The sequence below is a fragment of the Sander lucioperca genome, chromosome 12, assembly GCF_008315115.2.
Source record: "Sander lucioperca isolate FBNREF2018 chromosome 12, SLUC_FBN_1.2, whole genome shotgun sequence".
NCBI classification, from domain to species: Eukaryota; Metazoa; Chordata; class Actinopteri; order Perciformes; family Percidae; genus Sander; species Sander lucioperca.
In genome coordinates this window covers 4,119,445-4,137,285 of record NC_050184.1, presented here as the reverse complement: position 1 = coordinate 4,137,285, position 17,841 = coordinate 4,119,445, and the positions used below count along the sequence as shown (strand labels likewise).

At 40.7% G+C, this 17,841-nt stretch overlaps 1 protein-coding gene across 2 annotated transcripts in view; it reads right to left on the bottom strand.

The window, feature by feature from the left end:
* cables2b (Cdk5 and Abl enzyme substrate 2b) overlaps nt 1-14,353 on the bottom strand; it is a 44,550-nt gene extending 30,197 nt beyond the window's left edge. Inside the window, exon 1 of one of the 2 annotated variants that reach the window (XM_036008164.1) lies at nt 13,699-14,353. In XM_036008164.1, coding sequence (XP_035864057.1) covers nt 13,699-14,267 — 569 coding nt within the window. In that variant the 5' untranslated portion in view covers nt 14,268-14,353. The remainder of the gene's footprint in view (nt 1-13,698) is intronic. The other variant, XM_036008163.1, reaches the window with a different exon arrangement.
* Nucleotides 14,354-17,841: the final 3,488 nt, after the last annotated feature.

Genomic DNA, 17,841 nt, shown 5'->3' with positions numbered 1-17,841 from the left:
AAAGGACAATTCCGGTGCAAAATGAACCTAGGAGTTAATAACATATTTGTACCGAGTCGAACGTTCTCTGGGACATGTTTGCATGCTAATCGAATGCATCTCTAGCTTTAAACAAGCTACCGCTAGCTTTCGGGGGACTTGGTAAATCACTATTTTATACCACTAACAAGGCTCAAAATAGCAGCACACTTAAACAGTAGCATAATGAGGGTCCCTACATGCAAACCGAAGCGTTGAGAACTTTGCGTACAGACAGTTTATTAAAAAGATAGATTATAAAGACAGTTACGTTCGTGTTTACATTCGGGGCGCCATCTTAGAAAACAGTCATGAGCAGTCGAATCACGAACGCCGTGTTTGAGCTATGTTACTGGTTACAGGTTGCACGGCATTCGTGGTTCGACTGCTCATGACATTCTTTTATGTTCTATGTACTGACAGTAGAATAAGCCATTATAAAACCTAAATAAAGGCCCAGTCAAGCAAAAGAAAAAAAATACCGTAATAAACCGTAAAACCGCCAGAATCTTAAAAAATACTGTGATACATTTTTTTGTCATACAGCCCACTATACATACCAGTCTTTTTAAACTTTAATATACTTATTTGCTGCCTATTGTATTGAGAGATGTATGAGAGATGTGCATGCCTCCCTGCAGGTTTGAGTGTATCAGCTACACATTTCTAAGTTTGGGGTTGGTATCAGCTGAGTTAATACTACTTAAAGCAGCAGTTCAGTAACAATTCAAGCATTGGTTTTGCTAGCCATTTAACAGCAGGTAACAGGCTGGAGTCAAAACTGGTATAGGAGCTTGGTGTCAGTAAAACTGAATGATGTGACTAATGAGGACAAGATTAAAATCATGGAGATATTCTGCTAATAACAATACATGTAAAACGGAGCCAGTGTGAACAGAGCTTCAGTTCCCCGGTTGGTGGTAATTTTCAGTGTTGCCAACACTTTTCCGATGAAAGTAGCTAGCACCAGCTCCAAAAGTCGTTAAAAGTAGCTAGATGATGTCATACGCTCATTTGCATATTTGTGACATCATTACGCATTGATTAGCATAAAGCTTAGTGGATGTGTCACCAAGGTAGATAGAAAGAAATCATAAACAGTATGGACCAACAGATCCCGTTGCTCTGGACGGAGAGCAGTGAAGGATATCAGAAGCACTTTTCCGGTGAGCGCTGAGCGTTACTGAGCAGCCTCCAACTGAGAGAGACGACGTAAATGTGACGGGAGCAACCTGTCTGAAAGTTGGAAGTCTTCTGGTAGCTGTGCCAAGAGAAATCTCAATCACTCCCAATCTTGCAGAGACGGAGAGCGTAGGTATATGTAAGAAATAACATGGACACAGGCTAATTATTGCTACTTTATGCTAGTTAACATTAGTAATTAAACTTAAACAGCTAATGTAAGTCGAAACTGTCTGCGAGCTTCTCCTGTACTATACGGTAATTCCTCTACTATGCGACAGTAAGTCGCGTGGTTATGACACAATCATTACCTATTTTTACAAAAACGTCTGCTACGGAGCCATAACGTGAGATACAAGGTAATGGAGCCTTTTATACATTGTTGTGTTTCTTTAGAAATAAACAATGGACAAATAGAGTCTTTAAACGCTTCAGATGTAAAGTTATTAGCTGTCAAAGTGACGTCAAAATGAATGGCAGTCAATGGAATGCTAACGGCGGGTGATCGTTTGGTAGCATCAAAAATGGCGCCATAGGAGGTTTGAGCTCTGAAGCAAAGCTTACCCCCTTGAAAGAAATAGAAATCTTTAGCCAAATAATCACAAACTCACTAAAGAAATTTATATTAAATTATAATTATTACTAGGTGGCCTATATTTGAAATAAAAAAAATAAATTCTACAAAGGGAGGGAGAAAGATCGATAAAGAATTCTCAAAGAAGGCTGGCTTGCCCAGGGCCAGGCCAGCTCAGCGGCGTCACGTCTCCCGTCGCGTCCCGCTGTCTCTCCTACCTACACCGGCCCCCGCACCCTGTCCCCCCCTCCCCTTCTACCTGCCTGCTCAGTGCTGCTGCTCATGAGGAGAGAACAGAGAGGGGAGGGGCTGCTCCTCAGTCACAGAACAGAAGAGAGAGGAGACTGTTTTGGCGGCCACAAGAGATAAATATCTTTGCGTGCTCGTCGGAGAATACTGGCGTCTTTTCTGCAGAAAGTCACCCGATTTGTCGCTAGTCGCTTTTATGAAAACAAGTCGCTAAGGGGGTCTGAAAAGTCGCTAAATCTAGCGACAAAGTCGGTTATTTACTGAGAAGCTCAGTCATGCTGACCCACACTTCCTCTTTTTTTTCTCTTTCTGTTTTAGGGTTATCAGTCTTTAACTGCTGTTTGGTTTCATTTCCTCCTGGCAGTAGAAGAACCTTAGATGAACCATGACGCAGAGAGCCTGAAGCTCATCCAGCAACTCTTTCAAATAAGCAACTTCAGAGTCTTCAGGGCCTGATGTCATTAGGGGAAAAGCCAAAGCCTAATTTAAACCAGGAACAACCCTCATTACATCTCGAGTCTGTGACGGTCTACGTCAGAAAAACATTAAGTTCTGGTTAAGGCCATGTAAACACCTTACTCACGGTTAAAAGTTCTCATAACCCAGTTAACAGACCTAGATAACCCCTTCAGTAACTGGGGTATTCCTGCATGTATACACCTTAACCGGGGTAAGATCGGGTTAAGCGTATGCTCCAACTGCACCTCCCTACTCTGCATGGAGTGGTTTTTAAACCAGAAATGATCCGCCAGCGCTGTGAAACATAGATACCATACAACATACAGCGATGCCTGAATCAGCGGGCCATCGGCAGCAAAGAGCCTGCTGTTTATCTGTTTTACTCCCCACCGATGCGGCAGCGGAAACCGGGAGATAGCTAAACAGATTGTCCATGTTCGGGGCTGCCAACGCTTTGTCTCCGCAAAATAATTGGAGGGACTGGGAAGCTCCCGCTGCAGCCACTGGATAACGCTAGTTAGCTAACGACACTGGTTAGATATAAGCCGAACAAGTTGTCAGTCATCTGGCAAGAGGACTGTGCATTCCTACGCTGTGACAAGAATGTGTGAATGAAACATTACGTTGTTAAATTTTTACTAACACAGTCGGGGTAGTTTTGACTACTCTGAAGACTACAAGTTCTGGGTGTGTGGAGTTAGAAACAATAAGATTCCCCAGACCTTCTGTAGCCCACTCCTCATCTCTGCTTGAGGCTAGCAGCTGGAGGCTATATTAGTCCCTACTAGCATAACACCCCCCAATCTCCAACTAAACTGGACTGAGTATTTTTTTAAGTATAGTGGCTACACTTGGAAATCATAATCAATTCATGAGCTACAAAACATTTTAAGCACCTGTTCAAAAAGAAATGCTCCTGGGTAAAGAGAAGACCAAAATGTTGTCTAAAATTCGATAAAGGGGTAAAAAAATAATTAAATTTCACATTCGCACACACACACACACACACACACACACACACACACGCACAGCAAGCTTACCTTCACGCCACACATGCACACTGTAGTATCAGTACTATTGGAAAAATAAATAATGAATTAATAAATGCACATCAAATTTGAGTTTAAGGGTTATGGGTTATGGTTAGACTTCGGTTTAGACCAAAGTTAGAGTAAGGGTTAAGTGTAGGCATTGGCTGTTGAGGTTACATCATCATGTCCTCACTTTAAATGCAGTACAGATGTGTGCATGTATTATCCACGCCTTTGTCCTCTGAAGTGTTTGAGGCTGTTGTAGTTTACATAAAACTCATGAATGTTTAATGTCCACTTTAGTAGAAACATCTCATTGTTCCAAAATTCTAAAAGCAGACACAGTACAACAGCAAAAAAAAAAAAAAATCCTGTGGGTCCCCTGAACTGTGAGTTCTTTTTCTAGCACTTCTCTCGCACACGAACCCATTGCATAATATCACCAACAGGGCTGGGTTTGAAAACTTGATTTTTCCAATTTAAAATCGATTTTCATTTGAATGATCCAATACCGATTCATAAAATCCAGAATGGAGCTCTGACTGTATCATATTAAAACTAGAAGACCTAGGGAATCCACTGGTACCAACCATGTCCTAGCTTGTCGGGAAGGGGCGTTAAATAACGCTCCAAAGTTAGGCTGCATTTTGGCGAGGGAAAAACTGGCATGGCTATTTTAAAAACAGGTCCCTTGACCTCTGACCTCAAGATATCTGAATGAACTGTCACTCCAAACTTACTGACAGTAGAGTCTGTAGAGCTGCACTGTATTGTGTGTTCATGTGAAGCAAAAGTACATTAATGTAGCCGCATTGGTGCAATTTTTAATGTAAACATTGATACTTTTAATAGTGCGGCAGGTTAGAGGGAACCTTGTACAATTGTAAACATTTTATATGAAAGCACAATTGGTTTTGCAATGGAAATACAATTACACAATAAAAGAAGAGGATTCACTCAACTGACGTTCAAACCCTCCTGCAGCTGGTTTTTGTTCCGTTTTAGGGCTAAACGATGAATTGTTTTCAAATCGACATCGCAATTTGAAAGAATTAGCTAATCGTGTATCGAATGTGCAATATTTAGTAGAGTGTTTGGTTTAACATTTCTTATTCCGCTTTTTGCCATTATATTTACTGTTATTTCATAAGATAAATTTGTAGGAATAGTACAAGTAGATAAAGTTGGAATAGTGTTACATATCACAGATGTCCCATGCTTATTAAAAGAAAAACAGCTAATGCTGGCAATTCATATCTATGTTCTCATCCCTGCATAATATTATAGAGCAGTTCTGATGGTGTCTCATGTTATAAAAGGTCCATGACATGTTTTATCTGTTACACAGTGAATTTTGAACTTTAGCTAAACTTAAAAAAAACAAAATCACAATATCTGGCAGAAAAATCGCGATTAGACTTTTTCCCCAAATCATTCAGCCCTATTCTGTTTTGTATTTTTGTTCTGGTTTTGTTGTTTTGCAGTTATTATTTATCAGCTGTTAATTTCAATGTATAAAAAAATATAAAAATGTGCTAGGAAGTAAATGATTGGCTGGAAGATGGCGAAGGAACATTTCTATAAAGTATTTTAAAAACCTACAGCCAAAGTGTGTACACCACAAGCCAGGTGTGCTTACTCACTGTACAGTAAGAGCATCTGTTAAACAGCTAAACTGTTTATGTGTTTATGTTTGTTTGTGTGTGTGTGTGTGTGTGTGTGTGTGTGTGTGTGTGTGTGTGTGTGTGTGTGTGTGTGTGTGTGCTAATGAAGCAGCTGGCTGGCACAACTTCACACACTGAGCCTTGTTACAGACAGAGAGGCTAAACAGAGCGTGACTGATGATCGTATCTGACCACAGCCAAATTCATCACACCAGGAAGTGTTTACAGGTGCGGAGAAGGCTGCTTTTAAATTCAACTGCTTCGGTCCCAGCAAACCTGCACAGGAAAGCTGAGGAAACACCAGCTGCAGCAGGTTCTTTAGCAGCAAAATCTCTAAACACTTTCCCTCTTTAACTAGTCTCGCATTGCCATCTTCACAGCGCTGTGGAGGAAAGTCTGGCTACACCACTGATACATTCTGGGATAGGAGAAAAAAACGCTTAAACCAATCACAATGGTCTTGGGCGGTGTTAAGCTCCGGACGCAGCGACGATGGCACTGCTAAAAATAGTCTCAGGAAGGAATTGGTTTTGGTGGAACGTTTGCACCGTGCAAAAGAAAACGCCACATACAATATTAAAATGAAGTTAAATGTTCACACAATACAGTAACGTGAGCTATTTATATTAGCGGATACGTGGTTAAACCTCATTGGCTCTTACCAGTGTATCGCCGTGTGTACTTCGTCCACAACAATCCCACCCATCGGTCACAAAACGTCGCCGTTAGAGAGGAAATGCCCTAAACATATTCTTTGTAAATCTTTACAATCATTCCCCGAAAGAACTAAGCAGGCCTGCCTTGTTGCACCATCCACATTTTCTTCAAACCGTGACATTATCAGCGTGTAGCTCGCTAGCTCGAAGTTAGTTGTCGTTTCCCGAAGCGGACAGAGTTTGAGAACGACAAGACACAGAGAGGGAAAAGTGAGGGACAATGCCTGACGTCACGCGCCGGCTGTCAGGCTTTATCCTTGACATGTACTTCCATTGATCTTGACTACTCTTTAACCAGCTGGCTAGATCTTTAGCATTCAGATTAATGATTTCCATAGAGAATTAGGTTCAGCAGTGCTACTGTCCAAATGTAACAGTATTTCAACATCAATACAGTAATGCAGCAGAGACACTGTTACAGAAACCAGCAGCTTTACGCTGCATTCCAGACACAATTTTTAGCCCCTAAGTCACGACTTGGTAGCGTTCCAGCACATCATCATCCAGATAAACTGTGATTGAGTGAAAGTCGGTTTAGTTACGTTTATGTACAGCACATTTGTGCATCTGATGATAAAAATAATGACATTTGGCACACCGTCAAAGCTGGCTACCTAAACATTGTGCCGTTGGCAGGGTTCAGGTTAGGCTACCTAACGTTAGCTAGCTGCTACCTAAGGTTGACGTTAGCTAGTGCTAGCTGATACGGCGACATACTTTGGGCTTCATTTAATAAACATAACCTGTAGTAGTACACAATCGTATGTGTATTGTTTTAATTACAATGCGCGGAATTACTTTACGTTGCCTATTTACGTCTATTTCTTTCACCTTTTATCACCGTTAATCACCGGCGTCTGTACAGCATCAACAGGGGTCGCTATTGTTGTTTATGTGTGTGTGATGTCAAAAACTGTAACTGGGAGTACAACGATCTGGTACAAGTTCACGGGTAGTAAATTACGGGCACTTTCACGGGTAGAAGGTTGTGAAAACACGGGTCACGGGTTGCCTGGAACACGCCATTAATTATGAAAAACATTTAGCCCTGATACCATATGACATATGGAAGTTAACATATTTATGACTTTGTAATCTAAATACAGTTTACATCAACCTCCAGGTTGTAAAATACCAGTCAATCCGATAAATCGGTTAATTCGGCCTAATTAGCCAATTACAAATATATTGGTATGTGCATAAATGTCTGCCAATAAGAGACAAGAAACTGCACTTCAGAAATAGGAGGAGCAAGGGGCGAAGAGAGTACAGCATTTCCATTGTAAACCCAATTAGCTTACCACAGTAGCGCAACGTCAGTGCTTCAGCATCCAGTCTAAGGGTTAGGCACCCAGCCCACGGAGCAGAGCCAACACAAGGTAACGTTTAGGGTTGCGCATCGTTTGGATTTTAACAATTCTGATTCCAATTTCGATTCTTCCTTTTGATTCCGGTTATTATGATTCTCAATTCTTCGAGAGGTGGAGTTGAAATGGATCACATGATAATAATTATAAAAATAATTTATACTTTTTTTAATCCCGCAAGGGAAATTACAATGTTTACGCTTATTTCACAGATAGGAGGAACATTTTATTTACAGTTTTACCGGGCTTTTCAAAGTAAAATAAATCCACACTAGAGCGCCGCTTACTGTGCCTGCAACACAACAAGTGCCTGGAAGTACGGCGGCCGCTATGGAAACCAAAACTCAATTTGGTACCGATGATCGGATTTGAAACCAAATTTTCAAACGATTCCATTGAAATCGTTATTTTTTTAACCGGTTCCGATGCCTAGTAACGTTAACGTAAGTATGACATCAAATGAAAACTCCCTGCTCACCCGCCTGCAAAAGCCCGCTGGATGATGCAAAACGCGGGGACCCACACCGCCAGTTGAGTGGGGAGCTCACACACTGCGGTCACACAGAGCTGGTTAGCTGATTGGGTTAGTTGTTCTTTTTAGGACACCGGTTTTATTTTCTCTTTTGTACATTTGCTATTGCTCTTTAATAAAACAAATATATTTCTTATCGGATTAATCTAAATAATCTGTAGAATACTCGGCTACTTAAATAATCAATAGCTGCAGCCCTAATTCATTTAAAAAAAAGAATATCTGCTGATACAGGCTGATCGTTACATTTATATAATTTGTCCATTAATCGATTAGTCGGTCAACAGAAAATTAAATTGCAACTTCTTTCGATAACCAATGAATCATTGAGTCTTGTTTTAACCAAAAATTGCCTTTATATACTGATTCGAGCTGCTTGGCTTTAATGTTTTTAAAATAAATAAATTAGGGCTCCCGCTTATATCTACTAGGTACTAATATCCTGATTCTCTCTCTTTTCGCTGTAAATTGAATATCTTAGATATTATGTGGTTTTGGACTATTGTGAAACAAGCAATTTGAAAACAGAAATTTTGATAGCCATTTTTCAGTATTTTCTGACCTTTTATAAACTTATCAATTTGTTTAAAGAAAATTGCTAGATCAATAATAATAAGTTTCCGTCCTTTGCAAATTAACACATTTTTTCAAACCTCACATTGCAAAGTCTTCTTGTGTGAATTTACACTAGTTAGTAACACTGACAACAACCATCTTAGCATAAAAAAGCAATGAAATACTGTATACATGCAGCATCACAGACAGTAAACAAACTAAATCAAGTCCCAGAGCAGGAGCTGTTACTGACGGATCGTGCAGCAGTCTGACTGATGAGCTGTTATCTGCCGCTAATTTCCTGGCCTGTTGTTAGCGGTAAATAGGTTAAGCAGTGTTTATCTCAGCGTGGCTGACATTCTCTGGGTTTGACACGCTGCCAACGTGATGACTAAGCTCATCCATCCATCAGCACTCACACAAGTGCTTGCAAGTGTGAACCGCCGCCAGATGAATACGCTTCATCCAAACACACTCTGTCACTTAAACCACATTCACACAGTTAATATTTATTAAATGGATCTCTTACTCTTTTCCCGTTGCATCCTCCTGTTCTCAGTCAGCACATATCTGCCTCTATGTGTCGGAATTTCTCCGCAGAGAAAATCCAAACTAATCCTGAGTTACTGCAGTTACTGTCCCAAATGACAATGATTCTGGGTTACTGTGCCACTAGTCTATATCGATCAATTTTCATTCATGGGATGTCCGTTACCTTCCTCTTTATTTGTGTTGTAATTTTAAACTCTGGTGGATTTCTGAGGACTATGGTTAACTGCTCCTCAGATCTCTGCAGGGTAAATCCAGACAGCTAGCTAGACTATCTGTCCAATCTGAGTTTTCTGTAGCACGACTGAAACAACTTTTGAACGTACACACGTTCCACCAAAACAAGTTTCTTCCGGAGGCTAATTTGCAGAGGCGCCGTTACCTTCGTCCGGCGCTTAGCGCTAGTGCTGGACAATTAATCGAAAATGTATCGACGTAGAAATTCAGAAGCTGTTATCGACGTATTTTTCCCATGACGCTAATTCCGATAATTTATTCCGGTTGATAGGCCTACTTTCTCCTTAAAAACATTCTACTGTGTGTGTAGGCAGTAGGCACGTGACTTCGGGACCAGTCAGCCGCACGGAAAGCATAATGGAGGATAACTCAAACACAGCGTGAGTCAACTAAGCAACTTGTGGCAAAAAAAAAACACAGTGTCCATCGTCTGGAAACATTTGGGCTTCAGAAAAGCTTATTTAGAACAATGTGATTAATTATCGTTCATTTATCATTATCGAGGTAAAATGTGCAATTAATCGTGATTAATCCTCCGCGGTGCTGTGGAGGAAGGTCTGGCAATGCGAGACTACTGTGCCACAGAAAACATCTTGACTTCATGTTGTTGGTTAGTGGTTTTAAACTGTCATCAGTTCACTTCCCCTCTACAAAGCCGCCAGCTACTCCAGCAGCAGGGTATTACTTTTAAAATGTTTCCTATCAGACTGCATATACAACCAAGCTCAAAGTCATTAACAAGGCTGAGAATAAACCTATGATTGGTATTCTTACGTTGTTTCTAAGAGATACCAAAAATATGGAAGTTCAACAAGGCAAGTTTGGGTTTGTGCTTTTGCAAAAGGGGGAAGTGGAGGGTCGTGGCATTCAAACTCTCTACCTGCAGATACTTTTCAGTCCAACTTTTTTATAACTACTCATGCTATGTTGATGTTAAGATAAAGCGAATTTACAAGTCTTGAAAAAACGACTCAGAGTTTTAGAGCTCTAGAGGAAAACACTCATTTAAAGTAAACCTACACATTTAAGTAAGAGTATAAACATATTATCATACAAACATATTATGAGAAATGGACAAAATATGTCTCAAATAAGTTCTCAAATGCAATACTATTTAAATCAAAATATACACTATTTTACTATCACTCTTTTTAATGATTAAATTGAAGGAGCTGACAGATTACATTTGACTGAAATTGTAATTGTTATACGATTTCATGCGACAAATAAATAAAGTGATTGATCAATACCTAAAGAAGACAAGTTAGTCAAGACAAAAGCAATTTGAAGACATTTTCTTATTTTAAGGAATAACGGATTGATCAAAACAATAATGACTAGATTACTATTATTGTAAAATGAAAGTAAATGTTGGTTTGACTTTGTCTAAACTATTACGCACACTGCCTATTTAAAATCGTGATTTAAACGAGACAACATCCGATCAGAATAAGGGCGTTTTCACACATGAAAGTCCGAACCAAGGTTCGGACCAAGGTTCATGTTTTTGTTACATTGTATACATTTGAAAGTTGTAAGTTTTGGTTTCACACTGCAGTTATGCAAGCGCACTAAAGATCTATACGTGACAAAACTACGTCCTGCTGTCATCACATACGTGAGCTGCGTCTCCAGATACTTATAATTGATTGGTTTGTAGACAGGCTTCCCCGTCCTCTCGTCTCCTCTCTCTGTGTCGGAGTTTTTTCAGCTGACTGCTGCTCTCCCCTACTGCCGCGGCTCTTTTTGTTTTGTTGTGATGTTGAGAAGCAAGACACTGGAACTTTTTGGAGAATTTATTCAGAGACAAACGGAAACCTACACTGTACATTTACTACCACTTAACAAATAAACTGCTGATGTATTCTCTGCTCTGATAGCCGACAGCTGTCTGCTCTGAGCGCATTCACCGTCACTCTCATTCTCTCATGTAGCCTACACACTAAGCACCAAGCTATTCCTTAAAAGAGCTATTCCCCGGTCTTGTGACACAAGGAGAGCCTGCCAGAGCTTCTTCTATTTGGTCCGAACCATCCAAAAAATGCTTTCACACTGTAAACGAACCGGACCATGGTTCAGTTTGGTCCGGACCGACACCACCTCTTTTGGTCGGACCAAAATTTGGTCTTTTGATCCGGACCGTGGTCCGGGGGAGGTTTCACACCTCTAATTTTGGTTCGGATCAAACTGAAAAGTCCGAAAGTCTGGACCAAATGAGGTATGTGTGAAAACGCCCTAAGTAAACAGGACCAAAGGGATCTGACCCAGCACGCAACAGGTTTCTACACCCATTGTTATGGACACAGTTTAGTCTTTAGATGTATGGAGGTTCCTACCCAGTGGTTTAACAGTTACTCTCTCATTTTCATTATGACAGCAACAATGAGCACAGGCCAACATGAGTCATCTTTCACAAAAGGTGACATGAACATTTTCTTGTAGCTATAGCCTAAAGGTGGTCCTTCACTTTAATAATCCACACCACCACCAAAGTCAACTGGCATTAGTCATGTAATTCATGAGACATTTTCCTCAGGAGTCATCACCTGAGCATGCAGGCTGTAGTGACTCAGGACATGACTCAGTACATTTACATAGCCTACAGTAAATGATCTGAGTTCAGTTTGAGCTCTAGACAGGTAGGTAATAGTAACTGTGGATACAGAGAAACGTTGAACCTAGGCGGGGTATTATCGGCCGATATTAGGCATTTTCCAAACTATCGGTATCGGCATTTATAATGGCCGATAAATTAATATTTAAAAAATAAAAACGGACGAAACTAGAGATGCACCGATAGACCGGCCGGTGACCGGAATTGGCCGGTTTTCACGTGCTCGGCCACTGACCTACCGGCGACCGGTAGGTCAGTCTGACATATGCCAATTTCATGCCGGTCAACGCGACAATTAACTGACAACATAAGTTATACGAGTTACAGTTCTCAACGACGCACGGACACGACAGCACAGTCTCTTTTTCCTTTCTCTCAACTTTACCCGCTCGCGGTGTGAAGCGCGTGTCGGTGCTATTATCGCACATGTAGGGAACCTCGTGAAATAACCTGCAACATGCCTGCAACAAGCTGTTTGGAAATTCTTCAGCGTGTGTGCAGAAGATAACAAGTTTGCAATATGCAACACCTGCAAGGAAAAAGTAGGGCGTGGAGGGACAATGCCAAAAACCAAAATCAAATTTTTTTAGTTGGATATTGGATGTGAAAAGAAGGAAATGGTTCTAACATTGCACTTTAGATGTGTGTGAATTTCCCACACCGGGAGTAATTTATATAGTTGTATTTTATAGTGATCCATTATCTGTTCAAAAAATGTTCTATGTTCTGTGCAAAATGTTCTATTAAAGAAAAGATAGAAAATAAATATTTGTGTGTGCTGTAAAGTGGTTAGAAAAAATGAAATCGGAATCGGCTAAAATCGGTATCGGCTGGCCTAACTCAAAGAAAATCAGAATCGGCCTAGAAAGTTGTAATCGGTGTATCTCTAGACGAAACACCTTTCAACCACGTTATGAGTGTTGGCGTTGCACAGTATGTCCACTAGAGGGCGCTCTACAACGTCCCTGTTGGCAACTTTTTTTTTCTTTTTTTTTGTTATTGTGTTTTTGTTCAAAGGACTTTAAGTTTCATATCTTAAGTTTGTATTTTTATACATTTTATTTATCAGAACTTTAATATATTTTGATGTTCCTCTGTCCTGTTGTGACAATAAAACAAACAAGTTTATTTTTAAACTGCATTATCATATTAGTTTAGTAAGGACTCATTAATAACTACAAATAACTAATGTTAGGGAAATGTGTTTATGTTTTGTTACGCGTTTCTGGATTATTATTTTTTAAATATATCAGAATATCGGATTTTTAAATCGCCAAATATTTGTATCGCTATCGGCCTTAAAAATCCTTTATCGGTCGGGCTCTAATGCATTACAACCCCTTCAATAATCAAAACTGGCCAGTCCAACCCCCCAAATGTCTACTAATAATTTCCTTTACATAATTAAAGACATGTGTACCGTTAATTGATTTAGAAAAGGCACAAAGTGTTGCAGAAAAATTCACCAGAATGCAGGAAATGAAGTGTTTGATATGCTCAAAATTTCAATTTTGCTCAAAAGATCTCAACCCCCCCCCCCGCAAAAATAAAATGTTAAACCTAAAGTTATGCCCTTGGTTGTAAGTGTCCTATAATTTCACTGGGACCAAGGACTTAAGGCATCAAAGCAGGGTTCAAAATGAACTATTTCGTCCACCAATCAAATGGCTAGTGAAGGTTTCAATTTTACCAGCCACTCAATAGATTACCATTGTTTTTTTGGCTGGTGGTGAGTGAAGCAAATCTACATCTACCAGCATTTTGGCTGGCGACTGGTGCCAATGTTGAACCCGTCTTAGCGAGATGGACCAGGACCAGCCACAGTCGAGTCTAGCCTACCTATAAACAATCTCCTTCCTCAAACTTTCAGCTAGCCGTGCTGTTTCAAGGGGCATGCACTGCAGCCACAAAAGAATGCACAAAAACACAAACACAGCTGTGTGTCGCTCACCTCTGTCGCGGCTCTGAGGAGGAAACAGAGTTGCAGCTATGAACTGACAGCAGTGTGGAAGACTTCCGCGGTCCCTGCGGCGACGGTAGCAGGCTGGTGTTGGATGGGGACGACGAGGGCAGGTTACTGTTCCCTGGTGAAGGGAACGAGCCTCTGCAGCACTCAAGCAGCACCTCCGCGCTCCCCACATCGTTGAACTCTGTGTCCGACGGCAGGACGAGAATTGGCGGTATGTTGAGGAGTCCTGTCCTCGGTGCTGGGGAGGGGTTGACATTCCCGGAGTTCGCGGCCGCTGCCAAACCGGAGAATGTTCCGTAGCTGCCATTGCCAGGGTCGGCTCCCTCCAAGTCGGTCTCTTTGTGGTGGCGACTTCCTACATGCACGGCTGAACTACTCTGGACTGGTCGTCCGTCCAGGGAGATGTTACTAAGAAATAAAAGAGCGGCTTGTCTCCGGCGAGAGTTCTCCCGGTTCCTCCGACTGTGTTCCCTGTTACTATGCGTCTTTTTGCCGCTAACGGCGGCCGTTATCGCAGCGCTGTGCTGGCCGCAGGCAGCAGCCGCCGCCATGGTCTCCTTCCCACTGAGGAATTCAACTGGAGGATCAGCTCAGCTCTGAGCTCGAGACCAGCAACTGTCAAATCCTTTTACCCGGCGCGAGACCGCTTTACGCCCTCCTCAGCTCTCATTGGCCCAGACGGGAATACGTAATGACGTGTAAAGCCAGTCTCATCACGCTGTAGTTTACAAAAATGTAAATATACCGACCATAAATGGTATAATGTACAAGGCCATTATTGTATAACATTGTTTCAAATCAAGATGAATAAAGAGTGCATTTAAATTACTTACCTGGTCACCATTTCTTTTTTCTCTCTCTCTCTCTTATTTTTTTTTATTTTTTTTTAAATATTGTCAAAAGTAGGTTTTCACAAAGCCATGAAGTTGATTTTATTTTACCACAGGGTAGTACTTTTAAACATTTTCAATCCAGTTGTAAAAAGTTAGGTATCCATTAGGATTATAGAAATCTAACTATGTACACTGCTTGTTTGGCCTGCATTGACAGTAGACTATGTTTGGAAAATCTCACAGTGATGAAATGTTGGATTTGGATTGCGGTTTAGATTTGTGGCTGTTATGGTGTCTGGTTCACTTTTTACGCAACAAAAGCCACCATATGGCTCCAAGCCATACTTTTGTGTTACTGTTTTCTGCGGCGTCTGTCTCTCTGCAGTATCAGGGCTGCTGAGGCATTAACTGAGCTGTCACTGCAGCTCTACCTGACAGCAGCTTTGATTGGCTGCTGGCACTTTGTTATGAAACCTCAGTGGATTTTCTCTGCACTGATCTCTGCAATGACACCAACACTGGGCCCATTGGCACCTGGCCAGCTCGGCAGGACGACCGCACTGTGAAGTATGACTGTTAGCCTGCTAAATATAACCCGTCGGACACAACACACTGTAATCCCTGCAGACTGGGAGTCTGTTATCACCCACCCACTGATCCCCACTGATACAAGTGCTTCTGCAGAGCAACCAATGAAAAACACTTGACTTTCCAGCTGGAACAACAGCAGGATGCAAATCCAAAAATGACATCATTTCAACATTTGCCTGGGTTTAAATGCAAATTAAGTTGCTATTCAATTGCTGTGTGTGTGTTTGATCAAGACAAAGAAATTACATTGTGGTGCATTCAAAATAAAAATAAAAACTTGACATACAATACTACATTATCACTATATATATTGAATATAAAAACCATTCAGGGGAAATAAAACGGATATTGGACAACTGTTTACAAAACTAAGAATTATGAGTACATTTAAAAAAAAAAAAAAAAAATTACTTATATGAATATTAAGCAGTTTTAAACAGATAAAATATATCTTATTAATATCGCTGTTTGTGTGTGTGTGTATGTGTGTGTGTGAAGGTATGATGATGATGATAATGATGATATGATGGTAAATGCCGCCACATGGGTGGATGATTGCAGAGCTTACAGAGCTGTAATCCAATGATGAGGATAGAGTTTATACAAAGTGTCTGCTCTACACACATACACACACACACACACACACACACACACACACACACACACACACACACACACACACACACACACACAAAATCATCTCTTTTCAAATGCTACCTTAGGATCAGACCAGAGGGCTAAACTGATAGTAACATTTTCTCTCATTCTATGAAACGCTTCGCCGATATTGACACATGTTTTATTGCGTTTATGTCAGGCTCCTCTTTAGACTCTCTTTGAGAAGTCTGTCTTCCTGTTTTGGGTTTGCTCTGCAGTGTTGGCAGTTGTTGCCAATGCTGTAATAGCAACTGTTTCTGCAGGGTTTTCCGCCATTCAATTGGGCTTTCACCATCTGAAGGGACAAGCATGCACATCTGCATTTGTAGAACAGCCAATAGGAACGATCTCTCTCTCTGAAATGACCTTTGATTGGCCAAAGTCTCTCGTCACAGGCTAGATTTTCTAAAGCCTGAAAACAGAGCCAAGAAGAGCAGCAGAAGTCTAGTTTTCTCTCAGAGCACTTGAATTACAATTTACTGAAAGGTTATTATGGGTTATTTCCCCAGTGATGCCAAAGATAAAATGCCTATCACAGCTTTCAAGTTAGAAAAATGACCTCAGAGTGTATCTCCTACTTCCTGTCTTGATAAAAGAACTGAACATGATCTCATAGCATTTCCTGGTATCATTTTGACTCATATAAACTCTTAATCTTAATCGTGACATTTGACCTTCAGAAGCAGTCCAACGAGTTGCTACAATATTGCTGTTTGCCTGCAATTAGCCCAAACACATGGTCATGGTCAAAACAAACAGTATTTTGATTGTATGGGATGTCTCTCTTTCTCTCTCTCTTCCTCCCTCCCTCTCTTTTCCTATAACACCCAGTGCTCTACATGCACCTATCCTGTTGAATTAACTGTGTTTTTATGTGTATTATTTCATTTCTTTGCAGTGCCCGTGTTTCATCTAGGCCACAAGTTTAAAACCAGTCTTTTGGAAAACCTTATGGTACATTTACAGTAATGTTTATCACTGCTGCTGTTAAATACTCTGTTGATGATAAATGAATAGAAAACTGCTGCGTTGCAGACAGCGTTAGTCTATTATATAATGAGAGAGAGGAGACTAACGTGATCCCGATAAAGCCCATGGGTGTACTGACGCTCCCTCTCTCTGATGTTCAGCCATGCTGGCAGAGGAGAGGGCCGGGGGGGCACAGAGAAGCAGTGCACTATGGGAAGGTCATGATGCTGCCGCCAGGATAACGGGTCAATGCAGCATTGTGAAGGGGTGGGGGGTAACTTCTGTATGTCACATGTTATCGTACTATCATTTTAATTGATTTATATCTATCTATCTATCTATCTAGTATCTTTTTATTGCAGTTTTTCTCAATCAATTTGGCACATTTACTGAAACAAACTTACAGTTTTCAAAACTCTATCCTCACACCACGCGGTATATTCAGCACATCACTCTATGTAACTTCCAAAAGGTGATTACGCAATAAAAATAATGAACTCCAGTTTCAAATGTAAATAAATCCGTCTATGAATAAATCATTGTCATCACAACAAACTGTTCCTTTATCATTGCTTAGACCAAGACAGTGAAAATGCAAAGACATCTTGTAAAATGAAAGTGTACTCTGATACTGACACTGACACTGATAGTTACCCAGTTACCCACGTAATATTGTCCAGTTGCTAACATTGTATATTTAGGCAACTGAATAGTATTGATGTCAGCCATGGCACACACTATACTTTCTCATTTGTATGTACACACATGTACAGAAAAAAAGATATACAACAGCATAATTATCAGGAAATACTGTAAAAAATGTGCAAGAAAAAAGAAAATATGCTGCAAATGTATCATCCAATCTCTCCTCTCTGTCTGGCCACAACATTTTATCGACATCACACCTGATATCCTACCTTGCAATGCAACGAGGGAAAATCTTTTGGCATCACACACAATGCTGTGATAACCTGTCACCTGTTTGCATTTGGTTGCTCTAAAAGTGGGGAAATTGTATTGTCCCCAATGTAGCCTAAGTGTATCCATCTGACAACTTTTACAACAATACCACATA